The following is a 25,330-nucleotide window of genomic DNA, read 5'->3' as shown; positions in this document are numbered from 1 at the left end:
ATTTAGACAGGACAGGGGGTGTGGAGTATCAGGTCAACATTTAGACAGGACAGGGGGGGGTGTGGAGTATGAGGTCAACATTTAGACAGGACAGGGGGCGTGGAGTATCAGGTCAACATTTAGACAGGGGGCATGGAGTATCAGGTCAACATTTAGACAGTACAGGGGGTGTGGAGTATCAGGTCAACATTTAGACATGACAGGGGGTGTGGAGTATCAAGGTCAACATTTAGACAGGACAGGGGGTGTGGAGTATCAGGTCAACATTTAGACATGACAGGGGGTGTGGAGTATCAGGTCAACATTTAGACAGGACAGGGGGTGTGGAGTATCAGGTCAACATTTAGACAGGACAGGGGGTGTGGAGTATCAGGTCAACATTTAGACAGGGGGCATGGAGAATCAGGTCAACATTTAGACAGGACAGGGGGTGTGGAGTATCAGGTCAACATTTAGACATGACAGGGGGTGTGGAGTATCAGGTCAACATTTAGACAGGACAGGGGGTGTGGAGTATCAAGGTCAACATTTAGACAGGACAGGGGGTGTGGAGTATGAGGTCCACATTTAGAAGGTACAGGGGGTGTGGAGTATCAGGTCAACATTTAGACAGTACAGGGGGTGTGGAGTATCAGGTCAACATTTAGACAGGACAGGGGGGGTGTGGAGTATGAGGTCAACATTTAGACAGGACAGGGGGTGTGGAGTATCAAGGTCAACATTTAGACAGGACAGGGGGTGTGGAGTATGAGGTCCACATTTAGAAGGTACAGGGGGTGTGGAGTATCAGGTCAACATTTAGACAGGACAGGGGGTGTGGAGTATCAGGTCAACATTTAGACAGGACAGGGGGGGTGTGGAGTATGAGGTCAACATTTAGACAGGACAGGGGGTGTGGAGTATCAGGTAAACATTTAGACAGGACAGGGGGGGTGTGGAGTATGAGGTCAACATTTAGACAGGACAGGGGGTGTGGAGTATGAGGTCAACATTTAGACAGTACATGGGGTGTGGAGTATCAAGGTCAACATTTAGACAGGACAGGGGGCGTGGAGTTTCAGGTCAATATTTAGACAGGGGGCATGGAGAATCAGGTCAACATTTAGACAGGACAGGGGGTGTGGAGTATCAGGTCAACATTTAGACAGGACAGGGGGGGTGTGGAGTATGAGGTCAACATTTAGACAGGACAGGGGGTGTGGAGTATCAGGTCAACATTTAGACAGGACAGGGGGGGTGTGGAGTATGAGATCAACATTTAGACAGGACAGGGGGTGTGGAGTATCAGGTCAACATTTAGACAGGGGGCATGGAGTATCAGGTCAACATTTAGACAGTACAGGGGGCGTGGAGTATCAGGTCCACATTTAGACAGTACAGGGGGTGTGGAGTATCAAGGTCAACATTTAGACAGGACAGGGGGTGTGGAGTATGAGGTCAACATTTAGACCGGACAGGGGATGTGGAGTATCAGGTCAACATTTAGACAGTACAGGGGGTGTGGAGTATCAAGGTCAACATTTAGACAGGACAGGGGGTGTGGAGTATCAAGGTCAACATTTAGACAGGACAGGGGGTGTGGAGTATCAGGTCAACATTTAGACAGGACAGAGGGTGTGGAGTATCAGGTCAACATTTAGACAGTACAGGGGGTGTGGAGTATCAAGGTCAACATTTAGACAGGACAGAGGGTGTGGAGTATCAGGTCAACATTTAGACAGGACAGGGGGTGTGGAGTATGAGGTCAACATTTAGACAGGACAGGGGGTGTGGAGTATCAGGTCAACATTTAGACAGGACAGGGGGCGTGGAGTTTCAGGTCAATATTTAGACAGGGGGCATGGAGTATCAGGTCAACATTTAGACAGGACAGGGGGTGTGGAGTATCAGGTCAACATTTAGACAGGACAGGGGGTGTGTGGAGTATGAGGTCAACATTTAGACAGGACAGGGGGGGTGTGGAGTATGAGGTCAACATTTAGACAGGACAGGGGGTGTGGAGTATCAGGTCAACATTTAGACAGGACAGGGGGGTGTGGAGTATGAGGTCAACATTTAGACAGGACAGGGGGTGTGGAGTATCAGGTCAACATTTAGACAGGACAGGGGGTGTGGAGTATGAGGTCAACATTTAGACAGGACAGGGGGCGTGGAGTTTCAGGTCAATATTTAGACAGGACAGGGGGTGTGGTGTATCAGGTCAACATTTAGACAGGACAGGGGGGGTGTGGAGTATCAGGGCAACGTTTAGACAGGACAGGGGGGGTGTGGAGTATCAGGGCAACGTTTAGACAGGACAGGGGGGGTGTGGAGTATCAGGGCAACGTTTAGACAGGACAGGGTGTGTGTGGAGTATCAGGGCAACGTTTAGACAGGACAGGGGGGGTGTGGAGTATCAGGGCAACATTTAGACAGGACAGGACAGGTGTGGAGTATCAGGTCCACATTTGGACAGGACAGGGGGATGGAGTATCAGGTCCACATTTGGACAGGACAGGGGGGGTGTGGAGTATCAGGTTAACATTTAGACAGGACAGGGGGGGTGGACAGGACAGGGGGTGTGGACAGGACAGGGGGGGGGTGGAGTATCAGTTCAACATTTAGACAGGACAGGGGGTGTGGAGTATCAGTTCAACATTTAGACAGGACAGGGGGGGGTGGGACAGGACAGGACAGGGGGGGGGGGTGGAGTATCAGGTCAACATTTAGACAGGACAGGGGGGGTGGACAGGACAGGACAGGGGGGGGGGTGGAGTATCAGGTCAACATTTAGACAGGACAGGGGGGGTGGACAGGACAGGTCAGGGGGGGGTAGAGTATCAGGTCAACATTTAGACAGGACAGGGGGTGTGGAGTATCAGGTATTATTGCCTTATGTCTCAATGTATCTGTCCGCTGTGTTTTCATGTAGTACCACACTGTGTGTGTGTGTGTGTGTGTGTGTGTCCTGTGTCGTACCACACTGTGTGTGCGTGTGTGTGTGTGTCCTGTGTCGTACCACACTGTGTGTGTGTGTGTGTCCTGTGTCGTACCACACTGTGTGTGTGTGTGTGTCCTGTGTCGTACCACACTGTGTGTGTGTGTGTGTCCGTTGTCGTACCACACTGTGTGTGTGTGTGTGTCCTGTGTCGTACCACACTGTGTGTGTGTGTGTGTCCTGTGTCGTACCACACTGTGTGTGTGCGTGTGTCCTGTGTCGTACCACACTGTGTGTGTGTGTGTGTGTGTGTCCTGTGTCATACCACACTGTGTGTGCGTGTGTGTGTGTGTCCTGTGTCGTACCACACTGTGTGTGTGTGTGTGTCCTGTGTCGTACCACACTGTGTGTGTGTGTGTGTCCTGTGTCGTACCACACTGTGTGTGTGTGTGTGTCCGTTGTCGTACCACACTGTGTGTGTGTGTGTGTCCTGTGTCGTACCACACTGTGTGTGTGTGTGTGTCCTGTGTCGTACCACACTGTGTGTGTGCGTGTGTCCTGTGTCGTACCACACTGTGTGTGTGCGTGTGTCCTGTGTCGTACCACACTGTGTGTGTGTGTGTGTCCTGTGTCGTACCACACTGTGTGTGTGTGTGTGTCCTGTGTCGTACCACACTGTGTGTGTGTGTGTCCTGTGTCGTACCACACTGTGTGTGTGTGTGTCCTGTGTTGTACCACACTGTGTGTGTGTGTGTGTCCTGTGTCGTACCACACTGTGTGTGTGTGTGTCCTGTGTCGTACCACACTGTGTGTGTGTGTGTCCTGTGTCGTACCACACTGTGTGTGTGTGTGTCCTGTGTCGTACCACACTGTGTGTGTGTGTGTCCTGTGTCGTACCACACTGTGTGTGTGTGTGTCCTGTGTCGTACCACACTGTGTGTGTGTGTGTCCTGTGTCGTACCACACTGTGTGTGTGTGTGTGTCATGTGTCGTACCACACTGTGTGTGTGTGTGTGTCCTGTGTCGAACCACACTGTGTGTGTGTGTGTCCTGTGTCGTACCACACTGTGTGTGTGTGTGTCCTGTGTCGTACCACACTGTGTGTGTGTGTGTCCTGTGTCGTACCACACTGTGTGTGTGTGTGTCCTGTGTCGTACCACACTGTGTGTGTGTGTGTCCTGTGTCGTACCACACTGTGTGTGTGTGTGTCCTGTGTCGTACCACACTGTGTGTGTGTGTGTCCTGTGTCGTACCACACTGTGTGTGTGTGTGTCCTGTGTCGTACCACACTGTGTGTGTGTGTGTCCTGTGTCGTACCACACTGTGTGTGTGTGTGTCCTGTGTCGTACCACACTGTGTGTGTGTGTGTCCTGTGTCGTACCACACTGTGTGTGTGTGTGTCCTGTGTCGTACCACACTGTGTGTGTGTGTGTCCTGTGTCGTACCACACTGTGTGTGTGTGTGTCCTGTGTCGTACCACACTGTGTGTGTGTGTGTGTGTGGTGTGTGTGTGTGTGTGTCCTGTGTCGTACCACACTGTGTGTGTGTGTGTGTGTGTGTGTGTCCTGTGCCGTACCACACTGTGTGTGTGTGTGTGTCCTGTGCCGTACCACACTGTGTGTGTGTGTGTCGTACCACAGTGTGTGTGTGTGTGTGTGTGTGTGTCGTACCACACTGTGTGTGTGTGTGTGTGTGTGTGTGTGTGTGTGTGTGTGTGTGTGTCTTACCACACTGTGTGTGTGTGTGTGTGTCTTACCACACTGTGTGTGTGTGTGTGTGTGTGTGTGTGTGTGTGTGTGTGTGTCGTACCACACTGTGTGTGTGTGTGTGTGTGTGTGTGTGTGTGTGTCTTACCACACTGTGTGTGTGTGTGTGTGTGTGTGTGTCTTACCACACTGTGTGTGTGTGTGTGTGTGTGTGTGTGTCTTACCACACTGTGTGTGTGTGTGTGTGTGTGTCTTACCACACTGTGTGTGTGTGTGTGTGTGTGTGTGTGTGTGTGTGTGTGTGTGTGTGTGTGTGTGTGTGTGTGTCGTACCACACTGTGTGTGTGTGTGTGTGTGTGTCGTACCACACTGTGTGTGTGTGTGTGTGTGTGTCCTGTGTCGTACCACACTGTGTGTGTGTGTGTGTGTGTGTGTGTCCTGTGTCGTACCAAACTGTGTGTGTGTGTGTGTCCTGTGTCGTACCACACTGTGTGTGTGTGTGTGTGTCTTACCACACTGTGTGTGTGTGTGTGTGTGTGTGTGTGTGTGTGTGTCTTACCACACTGTGTGTGTGTGTGTGTGTGTGTGTGTGTGTGTGTGTGTGTGTGTGTGTGTGTGTGTGTGTGTGTGTGTCTTACCACGTGATGACAGTTGAACTCCTTCATGACAGAGGCTTCATTGAGGAACTCTATTCTCTCTCTCATGCTGGCAGACTCGTTCACCGTCTTAATGGCCACACACGTCTCTGGCTCGTCCTTGACTACTCCCTTAGCAACGCCCTCGTACACCATGCCAAACGACCCCTGACCAAGCTCTCTGTTCATCGTGATCTTCTCCCTCAACACCTCCCATTCATCTGGTATATACACTGGAGGAGAGGAGAGGGTTAACGGACAACTATATCACAGTACCACACAGCCTGACCCTGACGACCTATCAGGTGATATGGTCACTACAGGTACTTCCTGTCTGTCTCTATCAGGTGATATGTCACTACAGGTACTTCCTCTCTGTCTCTATCAGGTGATATGGTCACTACAGGTACTTCCTCTCTGTCTCTATCAGGTGATATGGTCACTACAGGTACTTCCTCTCTGTCTCTATCAGGTGATATGGTCACTACAGGTACTTCCCCTCTGTCTCTATCAGGTGATATGGTCACTACAGGTACTTCCTCTCTGTCTCTATCAGGTGATGTGGTCACTACAGGTACTTCCTCTCTGTCTCTATCAGGTTATATGGTCACTACAGGTACTTACTCTCTGCAGCGCTGAAGTATTCAGGGTTGACTGATGCGTACAGAACTCCATTCCCCAGTCTGTCACTGTTCCTGTAGACACACACACACACACACACAGGGTTAGCAGAGTTAAACAGCATCCCAAACGGCACCCTATTCCCCATACGCACTGCTCTGTGGGCTCTGGTCTAAAGTAGTGCACTATATAGGGAATAGGGTGCCATAGGGCTCTGGTCTAAAGTAGTGCACTATATAGGGAATAGGGTGCCATAGGGCTCTGGTCTAAAGTAGTGCACTATATAGGGAATAGGGTGCCAGAAGTCTCTGTTCTTAAGTAGTGCACTATATAATGACAGCTCACCTCTCACTACCTAGAGACAGCCTGTCATTTACTAAATAACCTTACAGACAGACACTCAGACTTACTTCTTCCTGTTGATGATGGTGAACGTGGCTAGGAGACAGATGATCAGGACTGCTACCATGGGAACAAAGATCATGATGTAGAGAGAGTTCTCATAACCTGTTGGACCAGGAGAGACCCATTAAACACACACTGGTGTTAACTAACTAACCTGGTGGACACATTAAATACACACTGGTGTTAACTAACTAACCTGGTGGACACATTAAATACACACTGGTGTTAACTAACTAACTAACCTGGTGGACAGATTAAATACACACTGGTGTTAACTAACATGTGATAAGGTATTACATACACACTGGTGTTAACTATCATGTGATAAGGTATTATATACACACTGGTATTAACTAACTAACATGTGATAAGGTAGTATATACACACTGGTGTTAACTAACATGATAAGGTATTATATACACACTGGTGTTAACTAACATGTGATAAGGTATTATATACACACTGGTATTAACTAACTAACATGTGATAAGGTATTATATACACACTGGTATTAACTAACTAACATGCGATAAGGTATTATATACACACTGGTATTAACTAACATGTGATAAGGTAGTATATACACACTGGTGTTAACTAACATGTGATAAGGTATTATATACACACTGATATTAACTAACGTGATAAGGTATTATATACACACTGGTATTAACTAACATGTGATAAGGTATCATATACACACTGGTGTTAACTAACATGTGATAAGGTATTATATACACACTGGTGTTAACTAACATGTGATAAGGTATCATATACACACTGGTGTTAACTAACTAACATGTGATAAGGTATTATATACACACTGGTATTAACTAACATGTGATAAGGTATTACATACACACTGGTGTTAACTAACATGTGATAAGGTATTATATACACACTGGTATTAACTAACTAACATGTGATAAGGTATTATATACACACTGGTATTAACTAACTAACATGTGATAAGGTATTATATACACACTGGTATTAACTAACTAACATGTGATAAGGTATTATATACACACTGGTATTAACTAACTAACATGTGATAAGGTATTATATACACACTGGTATTAACTAACTAACATGTGATAAGGTATTATATACACACTGGTATTAACTAACTAACATGTGATAAGGTATTATATACACACTGGTGTTAACTAACACGTGGTAAGGTATTATATACACACTGATATTAACTAACGTGATAAGGTATCATATACACACTGGTGTTAACTAACTAACATGTGATAAGGTATTATATACACACTGGTATTAACTAACTAACATGTGATAAGGTATTATATACACACTGGTATTAACTAACGTGATAAGGTATTATATACACACTGGTATTAACTAACTAACATGTGATAAGGTATTATATACACACTGGTATTAACTAACGTGATAAGGTATTATATACACACTGATATTAACTAACGTGATAAGGTATTATATACACACTGGTATTAACTAACTAACATGTGATAAGGTATTATATACACACTGGTATTAACTAACGTGATAAGGTATTATATACACACTGGTATTAACTAACGTGATAAGGTATTACTGTTGTATGACAGTGAATTCCCCCATGAGAGACGTAGTTATGTTGAATAGTGGATGATGATGAGATCTTACGTTGGGCCTGTACTACATAGAAGGAGATGGGTTCAGTCCAGGATCCGTTGCCAGCCAGGGAGGTGGCTCTGACCCGGGCAGAGTAGTTACCAGATCCAAGGTTACTGAGCCTGGCACCATGCTGCTCTCGATACAGCTGGCGAGACACACACTCATGCTTCTCTGACTGGACAGACAGAGAAACACGCTGTTAAGACTCCTGTTTCAACCACACGGCTGCAGGTAGTTAGCTAACTCTCCACTGAGCAGCTGTCCTGCATCACACCAACATTACTGGGTTACCCCCCCCCATTACAATGTCAACGATCAGTCATCATCCTCACCACCAACATTACTGGGTTACCCCCCCATTACAATGTCAACGATCAGTCATCATCCTCACCACCAACATTACTGGGTTACCCCTCCATTACAATGTCAACGATCAGTCATCATCCTCACCACCAACATCACTGGGTTACCCCCCCCCCCCATTACAATGTCAACGATCAGTCATCATCCTCACCACCAGCATTACTGGGTTACCCCCCCCCCCCCCATTACAATGTCAACGATCAGTCATCATCCTCACCACCAACATTACTGGGTTACCCCCCCCCCCCCCATTACAATGTCAACGATCAGTCATCATCCTCACCACCATCATTACTGGGCTACCCCCCCCATACAATGATCAGTCATCATCCTCACCACCAACATTACTGGGTTACCCCCCCCCCCCCATTACAATGTCAACGATCAGTCATCATCCTCACCACCAACATTACTGGGCTACCCCCCCCATACAATGATCAGTCATCATCCTCACCACCAACATTACTGGGTTACCCCCCCCCCCCCATTACAATGTCAACGATCAGTCATCATCCTCACCACCAACATTACTGGGTTACCCCCCCACCCCCATTACAATGTCAACAATCAGTCATCATCCTCACCACCAACATTACTGGGCTACCCCCCCCCCCCATACAATGATCAGTCATCATCCTCACCACCAACATTACTGGGTTACCCCCCCCCCCATTACAATGTCAACGATCAGTCATCATCCTCACCACCAACATTACTGGGCTACCCCCCCCCCCCATTACAATGTCAACGATCAGTCATTATCCTCACCACCAACATTACTGGGTTACCCCCCCCCATTACAATGTCAACGATCAGTCATCATCCTCACCACCAACATTACTGGGTTACCCCCCCCCCCCATTACAATGTCAACGATCAGTCATCATCCTCACCACCAACATTACTGGGTTACCCCCCATTACAATGTCAACGATCAGTCATCATCCTCACCACCAACATTACTGGGCTACCCCCCCCCCCCCATACAATGATCAGTCATCATCCTCACCACCAACATTACTGGGTTACCCCCCCCCCCCATTACAATGTCAACGATCAGTCATCATCCTCACCACCAACATTACTGGGCTACCCCCCCCCCCCATACAATGATCAGTCATCATCCTCACCACCAACATTACTGGGTTACCCCCCCCCCCCCCATTACAATGTCAACGATCAGTCATCATCCTCACCACCAACATTACTGGGTTACCCCCCCCCCATTACAATGTCAACGATCAGTCATCATCCTCACCACCAACATTACTGGGTTACCCCCCCCCCATTACAATGTCAACGATCAGTCATCATCCTCACCACCAACATTACTGGGTTACCCCCCCCCCCCATTACAATGTCAACGATCAGTCATCATCCTCACCACCAACATTACTGGGTTACCCCCCCCCCCCATTAATGTCAACGATCAGTCATCATCCTCACCACCAACATTAATGGGTTACCCCCCCCCCATTACAATGCCAACGATCAGTCATCATCCTCACCACCAACATTACTGGGCTACCCCCCCCCCATACAATGTCAACGATCAGTCATCATCCTCACTACCAACATTAATGGGTTACCCCCCCCATTACAATGCCAACGATCAGTCATCATCCTCACCACCAACATTACTGGGTTACCCCCCCATTACAATGTCAACGATCAGTCATCATCCTCGCCACCAACATTACTGGGTTACCCCCCCATTACAATGTCAACGATCAGTCATCATCCTCGCCACCAACATTACTGGGTTACCCCCCCATTACAATGTCAACGATCAGTCATCATCCTCACCACCATTGAGGAAGGGAGCAGTGGAGCGGTGTGTGTCTTACCTCAGTGCCCAGTCTGAACTTGATCTCATACATGAGGATGAGTGCGTTGGGGGACGAGGGTTCAGGCCAGCGGAGGAACACAGAATCATCCTCTCCAGTCCAGATCACTGGGCCTGGAATGTCATCCGCCTTCTCTGTTGGTACGAGACATGACACAACATGTTACATATGGACCACACCAGAGGGGTTTACTATGAAGCAAGCTAAATCTCCTCAGGCTTTAATAAAGTTACCAGCTTCAGTTCACTTCACATTCCTGAGGGGTTTACTATGAAGCAAGCTAAATCTCCTCAGGCTTTAATAAAGTTACCAGCTTCAGTTCGCTTCACATTCCTGAGGGGTTTACTATGAAGCAAGCTAAATCTCCTCAGGCTTTAATAAAGTTACCAGCTTCAGTTCGCTTCACATTCCTGAGGGGTTTACTATGAAGCAAGCTAAATCTCCTCAGGCTTTAAGAAAGTTACCAGCTTCAGTTCGCTTCACATTCCTGAGGGGTTTACTATGAAGCAAGCTAAATCTCCTCAGGCTTTAATAAAGTTACCAGCTTCAGTTCGCTTCACATTCATGAGGGGTTTACTATGAAGCAAGCTAAATCTCCTCAGGCTTTAATAAAGTTACCAGCTTCAGTTCACCAGCTTCAGTTCGCTTCACATTCCTGAGGGGTTTACTATGAAGCAAGCTAAATCTCCTCAGGCTTTAATAAAGTTACCAGCTTCAGTTCGCTTCACATTCCTGAGGGGTTTACTATGAAGCAAGCTAAATCTCCTCAGGCTTTAATAAAGTTACCAGCTTCAGTTCGCTTCACATTCCATCTCAGGCTTCATCCGTACTACGATGGTGGATATTGCTCGTCCCCCTACCGGATAGCTCCAGTCGAACGCCCAACTCTTCATTGAGACAATGCTGAAACACCAATCCATGTGCGGGCGAGTCAGTGCCACATTTTCATTTAAAATAAAATAATGGGTAAAAAGTAACCTTGCAAATTCAGCGAGCTATGGTGTGAAATAGGCTGCTATTGCTGTGATTACATATTAATGCAGTCTTGCACGATCACCTAGCTCTTTCCCCACTCCTATCCATAACATGACTGTATTAAATCATACTGAAGTTCCACTGTGTAGTAAGTTTCAAATGTGGGGACATTTCCAGAGCGCAGAGGGGGGAAGAAAAGAGGAGGAACAGCAGCATGTGTTCACAGAGCAGAGGGGGGAAGAACAGAGGAGGAACAGCAGCATGGGTTCACAGACAGAGGGGGGAAGAACAGAGGAGGAACAGCAGCATGTGTTCACAGACAGAGGGGGGAAGAACAGAGGAGGAACAGCAGCATGGGTTCACAGAGCAGAGGGGGGAAGAACAGAGGAGGAACAGCAGCATGGGTTCACAGAGCAGAGGGGGGAAGAACAGAGAAGGAACAGCAGCATGTGTTCACAGAGCAGAGGGGGGAAGAACAGAGGAGGAACAGCAGCATGTGTACACAGAGCAGAGGGGGGAAGAACAGAGGAGGAACAGCAGCATGTGTTCACAGAGCAGAGGGGGGAAGAACAGAGGAGGAACAGCAGCATGTGTTCACAGAGCAGAGGGGGGAAGAACAGAGGAGGAAACAGCATGTGTTCACAGAGCAGAGGGGGGAAGAACAGAGGAGGAACAGCAGCATGTGTTCACAGAGCAGAGGGGGGAAGAACAGAGGAGGAACAGCAGCATGTGTTCACAGAGCAGAGGGGGGAAGAACAGAGGAGGAACAGCAGCATGTGGCGGTCACCGAGTCTGTTGTGGCGGTCACCGAGTCTGTTGTGGCGGTCACCGAGTCTGTTGTGGCGGTCACCGAGTCTGTTGTGGCGGTCACCGAGTCTGTTGTGGCGGTCACCGAGTCTGTTGTGGCGGTCACCGAGTCTGTTGTGGCGGTCACCGAGTCTTGTGGCGGTCATCGAGTCTTGTGGCGGTCATCGAGTCTTGTGGCGGTCATCGAATCTGTCGTGGCGGTCATCGAGTCTTACATGCTGCTGTTCCTCCTCTGTTCTACCCCCCTCTGCTCTGTGAACAGAGGGGGGTAGAACAGAGGAGGAACAGCAGCATGTAAGACTCGATGACCGCCACGACAGATTCGATGACCGCCACAAGACTCGATGACCGCCACAAGACTCGATGACCGCCACAACAGACTCAATGACCGCCACAACAGTGGAGGCTCCTCAGAGGAGGAAGCGGACTCCATCCTCCTCAGTGAATGTCAGAAAATAGAAATAGTGAAACATTTAAAAAATTAAGTTGACCTTTTTAGATAAAACTATACTAAATATATTCAAGTCATCAAATAACTGATAAAAACACTGTTTTGCAATGAAGGTCTACAGTAGCCTCAACAGCGCTGTTGGCTAGCCTGCTAGCTGGCTATGTTTTCCAATAGTGGAACTCTTTCAAGTCAAGGTATTGCTTTTGGTTCTATTAATTTATTGCCACTGGGGCCTGCCGGGGTAACTGCTAAACTGCTTGCTGACTACTGCATGATTGTAGCGGTTTTACGAATGCATTAGCTCTCGTAGCTATGTTGACTAGCTATGGCGTAGCTAATATGGTGACAACAATGTAGGCGGTGTGTAGCGGTTATGATATGAAGGTTTGGCTTGGAAGTTTTTTCTCGCCTGATCACAGACAGCTGATGTGGTGCACTAAAGTCTGCAAGCGAATGGAAAAGTTGAAGAGGAGAGCGCGTAGATGCGAGAAGGAATTCTACAACGAGTGAAAGTGATCACTCGTTCTACAACAAAGTGATCATGCTGTTTGTGTGTGGCTGCTATGACAGTGGTCATGCTGTTTGTATGTGGCTGCTATGACAGTGGTCATGCTGTTTGTATGTGGCTGCTATGACAGTGGTCATGCTGTTTGTATGTGGCTGCTATGACAGTGGTCATGCTGTTTGTATGTGGCTGCTATGACAGTGGTCATGCTGTTTGTATGTGGCTGCTATGACAGTGGTCATGCTGTTTGTATGTGGCTGCTATGACAGTGGTCATGCTGTTTGTATGTGGCTGCTATAAGAGTGACTGCTATGACAGTGATCATGCTGTTTGTACGTGGCTGCTATGACAGTGATTGTGACGTAGAAGTCCGTCACTGGCCGCGGGCAGCATTTGGTTCTTTAACGCACACACATATTCATCACTCCTCCCTGCGCCATTATACCATAAGTTAACAATGTGGGTCGACACACAATTTAACTTCTGTCTTGGTGCATGCATTTCACACTTGTCAATGTTCATATTTGAGAGATACAATAATTATTATACTTATCAATGTTGTGGATGAGCGCATTGTTTGTTTGTTCTGTTCCTCTCTCTCCATCTCTGTAGCTTCCGGGTATGCTGGAAAAGGACCCGAGCTAAGGGAATTGGGTTGGCTTTATAGTGCCTGTCCCAAATGGCTAATTAATGCATATGGGCATATTGAAAGATATTGTCAGTAGTGATGTAATGTTGTAAATGTTATGTTGTGATATTGTTTAAAACCGTGTTGCAATGTATATCCTTTAGTATGTTTAGTTCATGGAAAATGTAGGTTTGTATTGTTAATTGATTAATTAATTAGGGTTAATTGTTCTGAGGGGAGGGGCTAGCCCTACAAAAGGAGCCTCTCTCCAGTCTCTAGAGGGGGATTTTTGGGATTGAGCTGTGGATGGGGCAGCATTGTTTTTAAACTGTCCCATAAGGTAGACGTTGATGGCAGTACTGTTGTTTTCGGTTCCGGAATCACTTGTAAATAAACACCTTTGCACAGAAGAACTTTTGCGGTTCCGCCATCTTTTTTATTTTTATAGAGGTTAGGTTATCCAGTTTAGCCATCTGGCCTACTCTACGTGACAGTGATCATGCTGTTTGTACGTGGCTGCTATGACAGTGATCATGCTGTTTGTGTGTGTCTGCTATGACAGTGATCATGCTGTTTGTGTGTGGCTGCTATGACCGTGATCATGCTGTTTGTATGTGGCTGCTATGACAGTGATCATGCTGTTCGTATGTGGCTGCTATGACAGTGATCATGCTGTTTGTGTGTGGCTGCTATGACTGCTATGGCTGGTTTGACCTAGTCACAGTCTTTCACCGTGATCCCTTTCATTTATCTCTTGACCTGGGTACCTACGTTGTAAACTTACATTCACAGGCCAGGTTGTAGCAACCTCCTGATGGGTACAGGGAAAATTAGAGTATCAATGTTAAATGGGAGGGTCTTTCTCTCCACCCCATGGACTTTTGGGGCATGGTCTTTCAGACTAGGATCTTTCTCTCTCTGAACATGCTTAGAATGATGTCTTGTATTTATTATTATGGATCCCCATTAGTTCATGCCAAGGCAACAGCTACTCTTCCTGGGGTTTATTATGGATCCCCATTAGTTCCTGCCAAGGCAGCAGCTACTCTTCCGGGGGTTTATTTATTATGGATCCCCATTAGTTCCTGCCAAGGCAGCAGCTACTCTTCCTGGGGTTTATTATGGATCCCCATTAGTTCCTGCCAAGGCAGCAGCTACTCTTCCTGGGGTTTATTATGGATCCCCATTAGTTCCTGCCAAGGCAGCAGGTACTCTTCCTGGGTTTATTATGGATCCCCATTAGTTCCTGCCAAGAGTTAGCCTTCCCTGGAGCAGGTTAGTTCTGAATGCAGGATAGTGGAGTTAGCCCTGAGTTAGCCTTCCCTGGAGCAGGTTAGTTCTGAATGCAGGATAGTGGAGTTAGCCAGCCCTGGAGCAGGTTAGTTCTGAATGCAGGATAGTGGAGTTAGCCCTGAGTTAGCCAGCCCTGGAGCAGGTTAGTTCTGAATGCAGGATAGTGGAGTTAGCCCTGCGTTAGCCTTCCCCGGAGCAGGTTAGTTCTGAATGCAGGATAGTGGAGTTAGCCCTGAGTTAGCCAGCCCTGGAGCAGGTTAGGTCTGAATGATTGGTTGTCATAGAAATACCCCTCAAACCTGCTTCGTGGGATACCCCTCAAACCTGCTTCGTAGGATACCCCTCAAACCTGCTTCGTAGGATACCCCTCAAACCTGCTTCGTAGGATACCCCTCAAACCTGCTTCGTAGGATACCCCTCAAACCTGCTTCGTAGGATACCCCTCAAACCTGCTTCGTAGGATACCCCTCAAACCTGCTTCGTAGGATACCCCTCAAACCTGCTTCATAGGATACCCCTCAAACCTGCTTCATAGGATACCCCTCAAACCTGCTTCATAGGATACCCCTCAAACCTGCTTCATAGGATACCCCTCAAACCTGCTTCATAGGATACCCCTCAAACCTGCTTCATAGGATACCCCTCAAACCTGCTTCATAGGATACCCCTCAGTTCCAATGAACATATGTTAAATCAGCGTCAGTCATAAAATCTTCTAGTAGTGATATATATATATATATGACAATATATGACATGATAACACACATGAATTCACCTCACGCAAACAAGAAAAGTGTCAGGCATCAAGATGAAATCTGCAGTGCTGAGTAACTCGTACTAGTACTGAGTAACTCATACTATGGGAATGTTTAGTTTCAACCAAAGCTCTACTGTATAACGAAAGAGAGACGAGGGAGCAGTACGAACCTGCAGGTTTGGTCCTGGAGAAGACGAACTCTGCCGCGCTGCAGCGTTTCACCTGTTGGTTACAGGCGTGGATGTCGATCCGGTAAACCGTGAACGGCTGCAGACCGGATATCTGCAGCTCCCGCTCGCTGACTGCCCACTCTACGAAGTCATACTCCCTGTCCGCTAACTCTGCCTCTGTAGCGTTGGCCCAAAGGTCAGGTGACGTGGCGTTAGGGTAGGCGGTCACACCACGGTGGATGGTACGGTTAGCCACGCCAAATAGATCCCGACGGCGCCGGTCTGGAGGTCTGGAGGAGAGGGAGAGAGAGCAGAGGGATGTGGGAGTGACAATCACAGTCGTCCAAACACTAACAATACACTAGTCAACAAATAACCTGTGTGGTGGAATCCTTTCAATGGCAAACACGGCTTGGATTTTCAGCAGTAGAGAGGATTGTTCAGTTAGAATCTCCCTCCCTCTATTACACTGATCCAGTCGTTGCTTCAGGGGATCTCCTCTGTTCATGTGTTCCATGACTATTCCAGATGGACTCCTCTACATTTCCAGTCAGACGACACCAGATCCAGTCAGACGACACCAGATCCAGTCAGACGACACCAGATCCAGTCAGACGACACCAGATCCAGGGTGTCTGGCGGGGAGCTGCCGTGGCAGACTGGGATTTTCAATCCCTTCTCTTCCTCCCCTCCCTTTTTTTCCATTGCTCTCTCTGTAAATCCTGACGTTTCTCTCACTAGGGTGCTTCCCTATAGACATGTTCCAGTAGAGCTGACCAGGGCTGTTTGACTGGCTGGGGAACAGACAGACGGACAGACAAACCTATCCTCTGAGCAGTCTGACAGAACTCTGGCTGGGGAACAGACAGACGGACACAGACAAACCTATCCTCTGAGCAGTCTGACAGAACTCTGGCTGGGGAACAGACAGACGGACACAGACAAACCTATCCTCTGAGCAGCCTGACAGAACTCTGGCTGGGGAACAGACTGACAGACACAGACAAACCTATCCTCTGAGCAGCCTGACAGAACTCTGGCTGGCCGGATCTCCTGGACAGTATTTCGATGAGAGAGTCAGACCATGAACAAACTAGAATGGTCCAAACACACCAAAACATTCGTGAAGAGGTCACGACAAAACCTATTCCCCCTCAGGAGACTGAAAAGATTTGGCATGGGTCCTCAGATCCTCAAAAGGTTTTACAGCTGCACCATCGAGAGCATCCTGACGGGTTGCATCACTGCCTGGTACGGCAACTGCTCGGCCTCCGACAGCAAGGCACTACAGAGGGTAGAGTGTACGGCTCATCACTGTAAGGTCAGCATTTCACTGGAAGGTCTACACCTTTTGTATTTGGAACACGTGACAAATAAACTTTGAAATGATTTGATTGAAATGCAACTTCACCAGATGGAGATGGGTAAATTAGACTAACCAGATGGGTAAATTAGACTAACCAGATGGGTAAATTAGACTAACCAGATGGGTAAATTAGACTAACCAGATGGGTGAATTAGACTACCCAGATTGGTAAATTAGACTACCCAGATGGGTAAATTAGACTACCCAGATGGGTAAATTAGACTACCCAGATGGGTAAATTAGACTACCCAGATGGGTAAATTAGACTACCCAGATGGGTAAATTAGACTAACCAGATGGGTAAATTAGACTAACCAGATGGGTAAATTAGACTAACCAGATGGGTAAATAAGACTAACCAGATGGGTAAATTAGACTAACCAGATGGGTAAATTAGACTAACCAGGTGGGTAAATTAGACTAACCAGATGGGTAAATTAGACTAACCAGATGGGTAAATTAGACTAACCAGATGGGTAAATAAGACTAACCAGATGGGTAAATTAGACTAACCAGATGGGTAAATTAGACTAACCAGGTGGGTAAATTAGACTAACCAGATGGGTAAATTAGACTAACCAGATGGGTAAATTAGACTAACCAGATGGGTTAATTAGACTAACCAGATGGGTTAATTAGACTAACCAGATGGGTAAATTAGACTAACCAGATGGGTAAATTAGACTAACCAGATGGGTAAATTAGACTAACCAGATGGTAAATTAGACATGAATTCAGTCTTTATATTACTGTATCATAGACTAACCAGATGGTAAATTAGACTAACCAGATGGGTAAATTAGACTAACCAGATGGTAAATTAGACATGCATTCAGTCTTTATATTACTGTATCATAGATCAACCAGATGGTAACAGACCAACCAGATGGTAACAGACCAACCAGATGGTAACAGACCAACCAGATGGTACCAGATGGTAATAGACCAACCAGATGGTAACAGACCAACCAGATGGTAACAGATGGTAACAGACCAACCAGATGGTACCAGATGGCAACAGACCACCCAGATGGTAACACCCTGAGACGGGCCGTCAGTCCCCCACCCTGAGACGGGCCGTCCGTCCCCCACCCTGAGACGGGCCGTCCGTCCCCCACCCTGAGCATTGATTCATCATCAGAGGCTGTAGAGAAACCAGATTTAGTCATCACATATAATTTAACAGTTAATTTTCACGCCATGCTGTTCATTTCAATAATTTATTAGAATTAACCGGTTTCTGAGTTATTTATGCAAGGAAAAATAATCCCGTTAAATCTCAGTAACCGGGTTCACGCCAGTCAACCGTACTGCCTAATGATCATGATATTTAATCAGCTTCTTGATATGCCACACCTGTCAGGTAGATGGATTATCTTGGCAAAGGAGAAATACTCACTAACAGGGATTTAAACAGATTTGTGCATAGAATCAGCTTTTTGTGCGTATGGAGCATTTCTGGGATCTTTTATTTCATGAAACTTGGGACCAACACTTTACATGTCGCGTTTATATTTTTGTTCTGTATAAATGGCCATTTGTTCAACAAGACTGCTCATATTTGTTTTCCATTTCAGAAGATTTAGGTTGTGTCCTACTGGATCCTACCCAGGTGTGTGTTACGGCCTGTGATCTGCTTACCTGGGGGTAAAGATAGAGTTGTGTAAGACGTTCTCCCCAGGTGTGTGTGTGTGTTACGGCCTGTGATCTGCTTACCTGGGGGTAAAGATAGAGTTGTGTAAGACGTTCTCCCCAGGTGTGTGTGTGTGTTACCTGGGGGTAAAGATAGAGTTGTGTAAGACGTTCTCCCCAGGTGTGTGTGTGTGTTACCTGGGGGTAAAGATAGAGTTGTGTAAGACGTTCTCCCCAGGTGTGTGTGTGTGTTACCTGGGGTAAAGATAGAGTTGTGTAAGACGTTCTCCCCAGGTGTGTGTGTGTGTTACCTGGGGGTAAAGATAGAGTTGTGTAGACGTTCTCCCCAGTGTGTGTGTGTGTTACCTGGGGGTAAAGATAGAGTTGTGTAAGACGTTCTCCCCAGGTGTGTGTGTGTGTTACCTGGGGGTAAAGATAGAGTTGTGTAAGACGTTCTCCCCAGGTGTGTGTGTGTGTTACCTGGGGGTAAAGATAGAGTTGTGTAAGACGTTCTCCCCAGGTGTGTGTGTGTGTTACCTGGGGGTAAAGATAGAGTTGTGTAAGACGTTCTCCCCAGGTGTGTGTGTGTGTTACCTGGGGGTAAAGATAGAGTTGGGTAAGACGTTCTCCCCAGGTGTGTGTGTGTGTTACCTGGGGGTAAAGATAGAGTTGTGTAAGACGTTCTCCCCAGGTGTGTGTGTGTGTTACCTGGGGTAAAGATAGAGTTGTGTAAGACGTTCTCCCCAGGTGTGTGTGTGTGTTACCTGGGGGTAAAGATAGAGTTGGGTAAGACGTTCTCCCCAGGTGTGTGTGTGTGTGTGTTACCTGGGGGTAAAGATAGAGTTGTGTAAGACGTTCTCCCCAGGTGTGTGTGTGTGTTACCTGGGGGTAAAGATAGAGTTGTGTAAGACGTTCTCCCCAGGTGTGTGTGTGTGTTACCTGGGGGTAAAGATAGAGTTGTGTAAGACGTTCTCCCCAGGTGTGTGTGTGTGTTACCTGGGGGTAAAGATAGAGTTGTGTAGACGTTCTCCCCAGGTGTGTGTGTGTGTTAAGGCCTGTGATCTGCTTACCTGGGGGTAAAGATAGAGTTGTGTAAGACGTTCTCCCCAGGTGTGTGTGTGTGTTACCTGGGGGTAAAGATAGAGTTGTGTAAGACGTTCTCCCCAGGTGTGTGTGTGTGTTAAGGCCTGTGATCTGCTTACCTGGGGGTAAAGATAGAGTTGTGTAAGACGTTCTCCCCAGGTGTGTGTGTGTGTTACCTGGGGGTAAAGATAGAGTTGTGTAAGACGTTCTCCCCAGGTGTGTGTGTGTGTTACCTGGGGGTAAAGATAGAGTTGTGTAAGACGTTCTCCCCAGGTGTGTGTGTGTGTTAAGGCCTGTGATCTGCTTACCTGGGGGTAAAGATAGAGTTGTGTAAGACGTTCTCCCAGGTGTGTGTGTGTGTTAAGGCCTGTGATCTGCTTACCTGGGGGTAAAGATAGAGTTGTGTAAGAAGTTCTCAAAGACTTTTCTGTATGAAGCGTCAGCTGCTTCTGCCTCCAGGTCTCCTACAGATTTAGGACAGGGACAGCACGGCCCCTTGTCCCCCCCACCAACGTCTGGTTTAGTAGGCTTCAGGTCCTCCTCCATGTCAGTCAACCCGGTAGCAGCTATACGGACCGGGATCTTCAGTTCTGAGGAGACAGAGAGAGGAGGGGTTAGGGTGGAGGGGTTAGGGTGTAGGGGTTAGGGTGGAGGGGTCAGAGTATATGGGTCAGGGTGTATGGGTCAGGGTGGAGGGGTCAGGGTGGAGGGGTCAGGGTGGAGGGGTCAGGGTGGAGGGGTCAGGGTGGAGGGGTCAGGGTGGAGGGGTCAGGGTGGAGGGGTCAGGGTGGAGGGGTTAGGGTGGAGGGGTCAGAGTATATGGGTCAGAGTATATGGGTCAGGGTGGAGGGGTCAGGGTGGAGGGGTCAGGGTGGAGGGGTTAGGGTGTATGGGTCAGGGTGTAGGGGTCAGGGTGTAGGGGTTAGGGTGGAGGGGTTATGGTGTATGGGTCAGGGTGTAGGGGTCAGGGTGGAGGGGTTAGGGTGTATGGGTCAGGGTGGAGGGGTTAGGGTGTATGGGTCAGGGTGGAGGGGTCAGGGTGGAGGGGTTATGGTGTATGGGTCAGGGTGTAGGGGTCAGGGTGGAGGGGTTAGGGGTATGGGTCAGGGTGGAGGGGTTAGGGTGGAGGGGTTAGGGTGGAGGGGTGTATGGGTCAGGGTGGAGGGGTCAGGGTGGAGGGGTCAGGGTGGAGGGGTCAGGGTGGAGGGGTCAGGGTGTATGGGTCAGGGTGGAGGGGTCAGGGTGTAGGGGTTAGGGTGGAGGGGTTATGGTGTATGGGTCAGGTGGAGGGGTCAGGGTGTAGGGGTTAGGGTGGAGGGGTTATGGTGTATGGGTCAGGGTGTAGGGGTCAGGGTGGAGGGGTTAGGGTGTATGGGTCAGGGGTGTAGGGGTCAGGGTGGAGGGGTTAGGGTGTATGGGTCAGGGTGGAGGGGTCAGGGTGGAGGGGTTATGGTGTAAGGGTCAGGGTGTAGGGGTCAGGGTGGAGGGGTTAGGGTGTATGGGTCAGGGTGGAGGGGTTAGGGTGGAGGGGTCAGGTGGAGGGGTCAGGGTGGAGGGGTCAGGGTGGAGGGGTCAGGGTGGAGGGGTCAGGGTAGAGAGGTCAGGGTGTAGGGGTTAGGGTGGAGGGGTCAGGGTGGAGGGGTCAGGGTGGAGGGGTCAGGGTGGAGGGGTCAGGGTGTAGGGGTCAGGGTAGTGACCTTTAGAGCAGTAGTTGTGTTGGTATAGCTCTCTGTCTTCAGCCTGTTGCTGCCAGCGGACCAGGTAATAGGTGTGGTTCCCGTTGGGGGAGGCAGGGGGAGACCAGCGGACCACCAGGTTGGTAGAGGAGTTAGAGTATGTTCTCACATCCAGGGGCATGGACGGCTCTACAGGAAACAGATTATAACAGTTCTCACATCCAGGGACATGGACGGCTCTACAGGAAACAGATTATAACCCCAAACCCCTACACCCAAACCCCTACACCCAAACCCCTACACCCAAACCCCTACACCCTAACCCCTACACCCTAACCCCCCATATTATACATCAGGTCTGTTCTTAATCAAAAAACCCTAACCCCTACACCCAAACCCTATACCCTACACCCTAACCCCCCATATTATACATCAGGTCTGTTCTTAATCAATAAACCCTAACCCCTACACCCAAACCCCTAACCCCTACACCCTAACCCCTACACCCAAACCCCTACACCCAAACCCCTATACCCAAACCCCTATACCCAAACCCCTATACCCAAACCCCTATACCCTAACTCCTACACCACCATATTATACATCAGGTCTGTTCTTAATCAATAAACCCTAACCCCTACACCCAAACCCCTACCCCCTAACCCCTACACCCTAACCCCTACACCCTAACCCCCCCATATTCTACATCAGGTCTGTTCTTAATCAATAAACCCTAACCCCTACACCCAAACCCCTATACCCTACACCCTAACCCCCCATATTATACATCAGGTCTGTTCTTAATCAATAAACCCTAACCCCTACACCCAACCCCTCCACCCTAACCCCTCCACCTACACCCTAACCCCCTGTCCTTTACCTGAGGGGCTGGTTCTGATGTAGACTACTTCACTCTTGGCTCCCAGGATGTCTAACCCCTCCACCCTAACCCCTACACCCCTGTCCTTTACCTGAGGGGCTGGTTCTGATGTAGACTACTTCACTCTTGGCTCCCAGGATGTGTCTATCCTCTGCCACCAGAGTGATGGCCTTGACGTAGATGGCGTACTGGGTCCAGGGCTTAAGAGGCGACAGTAGAACCCCTGGGTCAGAATTCTTCTCCTGGGGAAGGTCCACGTCCACCATGTTCCAACTGTTGGAGCCACAACCGTCCTGGCCGTCAAAACTCTGTGATGTTCTGGTACGCACTGGAGGAGAGGGAGACGCATGGGTTAGAGGATATAGAGGAAGTACAGACAGACTGATGGGTTAGAGGATATAGAGGAAGTAGAGAGACACTGATGGGTTAGAGGATATAGAGGAAGTAGAGAGACTGATGGGTTAGGGGATATAGAGGAAGTAGAGGCAGACTGATGGGTTAGAGGATGTAGAGGAAGTAGAGACAGACTGATGGGTTAGAGGATATAGAGGAAGTAGAGAGACTGATGGGTTAGGGGATATAGAGGAAGTAGAGACAGACTGATGGGTTAGAGGATATAGAGGAAGTAGAGTGATGGGTTAGGGGATATAGAGGAAGTAGAGACAGACTGATGGGTTAGAGGATATAGAGGAAGTAGAGACAGACTGATGGGTTAGGGGATATAGAGGAAGTAAAGACAGACTGATGGGTTAGGGGATATAGAGGAAGTAGAGGCAGACTGATGGGTTAGAGGATGTTCTAGGATATAGAGGAAGTAGAGACAGACTGATGGGTTAGAGGATATAGAGGAAGTAGAGAGACTGATGGGTTAGAGGATATAGAGGAAGTAGAGACAGACTGATGGGTTAGAGGATATAGAGGAAGTAGAGAGACTGATGGGTTAGAGGATATAGAGGAAGTAGAGACAGACTGATGGGTTAGAGGATATAGAGGAAGTAGAGAGACTGATGGGTTAGAGGATATAGAGGAAGTAGAGGCAGACTGATGGGTTAGAGGATAGAGGATATAGAGGAAGCAGATTGCAGACTGATGGGTTAGAGGATATAGAGGAAGTAGAGAGAGACTGATGGGTTAGGGTTAGAGGATATAGAGGAAGTAGAGAGAGACTGATGGTTAGGGGATATAGAGGAAGTAAAGACAGACTGATGGGTTAGGGGATATAGAGGAAGTAAAGACAGACTGATGGGTTAGGGGATATAGAGGAAGTAGAGACAGACTGATGGGTTAGAGGATATAGAGGAAGTAGAGGCAGACTGATGGGTTAGGGGATATAGAGGAAGTAAAGTGATGGGTTAGAGGATGTTTCTAGGATATAGAGGAGTACAGACAGACTGATGGGTTAGGTGATATAGAGGAAGTAGAGACAGACTGATGGGTGAGAGGATATAGAGGAAGTAGAGACACACTGATGTGTTAGAGGATATAGCGGAAGTAGAGACAGACTGATGGGTTAGGGGATATAGAGGAAGTAGAGACTGATGGGTTAGGGGATATAGAGGAAGTAGAGACAGACTGATGGGTTAGGGGATATAGAGGAAGTAGAGAGACTGATGGGTTAGGGGATATAGAGGAAGTAGAGAGACTGATGGGTTAGAGGATATAGCAGAAGTACAGACAGACTGATGGGTTAGGGGATATAGAGGAAGTAGAGCCAGACTGATGGTTAGAGGATGTTCTAGGATATAGAGGAAGTAAAGACAGACTGATGGGTTAGGGGGATATAGAGGAAGTAGAGCCAGACTGATGGGTTAGAGGATGTTCTAGGATATAGAGGAAGTAAAGAGAGACTGATGGGTTAGGGGATGTTCTAGGATATAGAGGAAGTAAAGACAGACTGATGGTTAGGGGATATAGAGGAAGTAGAGCCAGACTGATGGGTTAGAGGATGTTCTAGGATATAGAGGAAGTACAGACAGACTGATGGGTTAGGGGATATAGAGGAAGTAGAGCCAGACTGATGGGTTAGAGGATGTTCTAGGATATAGAGGAAGTAAAGAGAGACTGATGGGTTAGGGGATGTTCTAGGATATAGAGGAAGTAGAGCCAGACTGATGGGTTAGAGGATGTTCTAGGATATAGAGGAAGTAGAGCCAGACTGATGGGTTAGAGGATGTTCTAGGATATAGAGGAAGTAAAGAGAGACTGATGGGTTAGGGGATGTTCTAGGATATAGAGGAAGTAGAGCCAGACTGATGGGTAAGGGTTAGATATAGATGAAGTAGAGTGATGGGTTAGAGGATGTTCTCGGATATAGAGGAAGTACAGACAGACTGATGGGTTAGAGAATGTTCTAGGATATAGAGGAAGTAGGTAGACTGATGGGTAGAGGATATAGAGGAAGTACAGACAGACTGATGGGTTAGAGGATATAGAGGAAGTAGAGAGACTGATGGGTTAGAGGATATAGAGGAAGTAGAGACTGATGGTTAGAGGATATAGAGGAAGTGGAGAGACTGATGGGTTAGAGGATATAGAGGAAGTAGAGAGACTGATGGGTTAGAGGATGTAGAGGAAGTAGAGACTGATGGGTTAGAGGATGTAGAGGAAGTAGAGACTGATGGGTTAGAGGATATAGAGGAGTAGAGAGACTGATGGGTTAGAGGATATAGAGGAAGTAGAGAGACTGATGGGTTAGAGGATATAGAGGAAGTAGAGAGACTGATGGGTTAGAGGATATAGAGGAAGTAGAGACTGATGGGTTAGAGGATATAGAGGAAGTAGAGAGACTGATAGGTTAGAGGATATAGAGGAAGTAGAGAGACTGATGGGTTAGAGGATATAGAGGAAGTAGAGAAACTGATGGGTTAGATGATGTTCTAGGATATAGAGGAAGTACAGACAGACTGACTGTAGAGTAACTTACGCCTCCTTGTAGTATAGTATGAATGAGATGAGGTCTCTATAGT

The 25,330-nt window shown here is 47.8% G+C and overlaps 1 protein-coding gene across 1 annotated transcript in view; it reads right to left on the bottom strand.

Moving 5' to 3' along the window:
• The window catches only part of LOC109886095 (insulin-like growth factor 1 receptor), a 37,454-nt gene extending 15,036 nt beyond the window's left edge, over positions 1 to 22,418 (bottom strand). The window contains exons 1-9 of the mRNA XM_031821763.1: positions 22,365 to 22,418; positions 21,506 to 21,673; positions 20,191 to 20,398; positions 15,728 to 16,017; positions 10,142 to 10,275; positions 7,941 to 8,106; positions 6,290 to 6,386; positions 5,883 to 5,953; positions 5,262 to 5,491 (exon numbers count right to left, since the gene is read on the bottom strand). Of these exons, the coding sequence (XP_031677623.1) occupies positions 5,262 to 5,491; positions 5,883 to 5,953; positions 6,290 to 6,386; positions 7,941 to 8,106; positions 10,142 to 10,275; positions 15,728 to 16,017; positions 20,191 to 20,398; positions 21,506 to 21,665 (1,356 nt within the window). The 5' untranslated portion in view covers positions 21,666 to 21,673; positions 22,365 to 22,418. The remainder of the gene's footprint in view (positions 1 to 5,261; positions 5,492 to 5,882; positions 5,954 to 6,289; positions 6,387 to 7,940; positions 8,107 to 10,141; positions 10,276 to 15,727; positions 16,018 to 20,190; positions 20,399 to 21,505; positions 21,674 to 22,364) is intronic.
• Positions 22,419 to 25,330: the final 2,912 nt, after the last annotated feature.

This window comes from Oncorhynchus kisutch, unplaced genomic scaffold (assembly GCF_002021735.2).
Source record: "Oncorhynchus kisutch isolate 150728-3 unplaced genomic scaffold, Okis_V2 scaffold4014, whole genome shotgun sequence".
In the NCBI taxonomy this organism is placed as follows: domain Eukaryota; kingdom Metazoa; phylum Chordata; class Actinopteri; order Salmoniformes; family Salmonidae; genus Oncorhynchus; species Oncorhynchus kisutch.
Note: the sequence above shows the minus strand (reverse complement) of the source record. Positions and strands in the feature narration are given on the sequence as shown.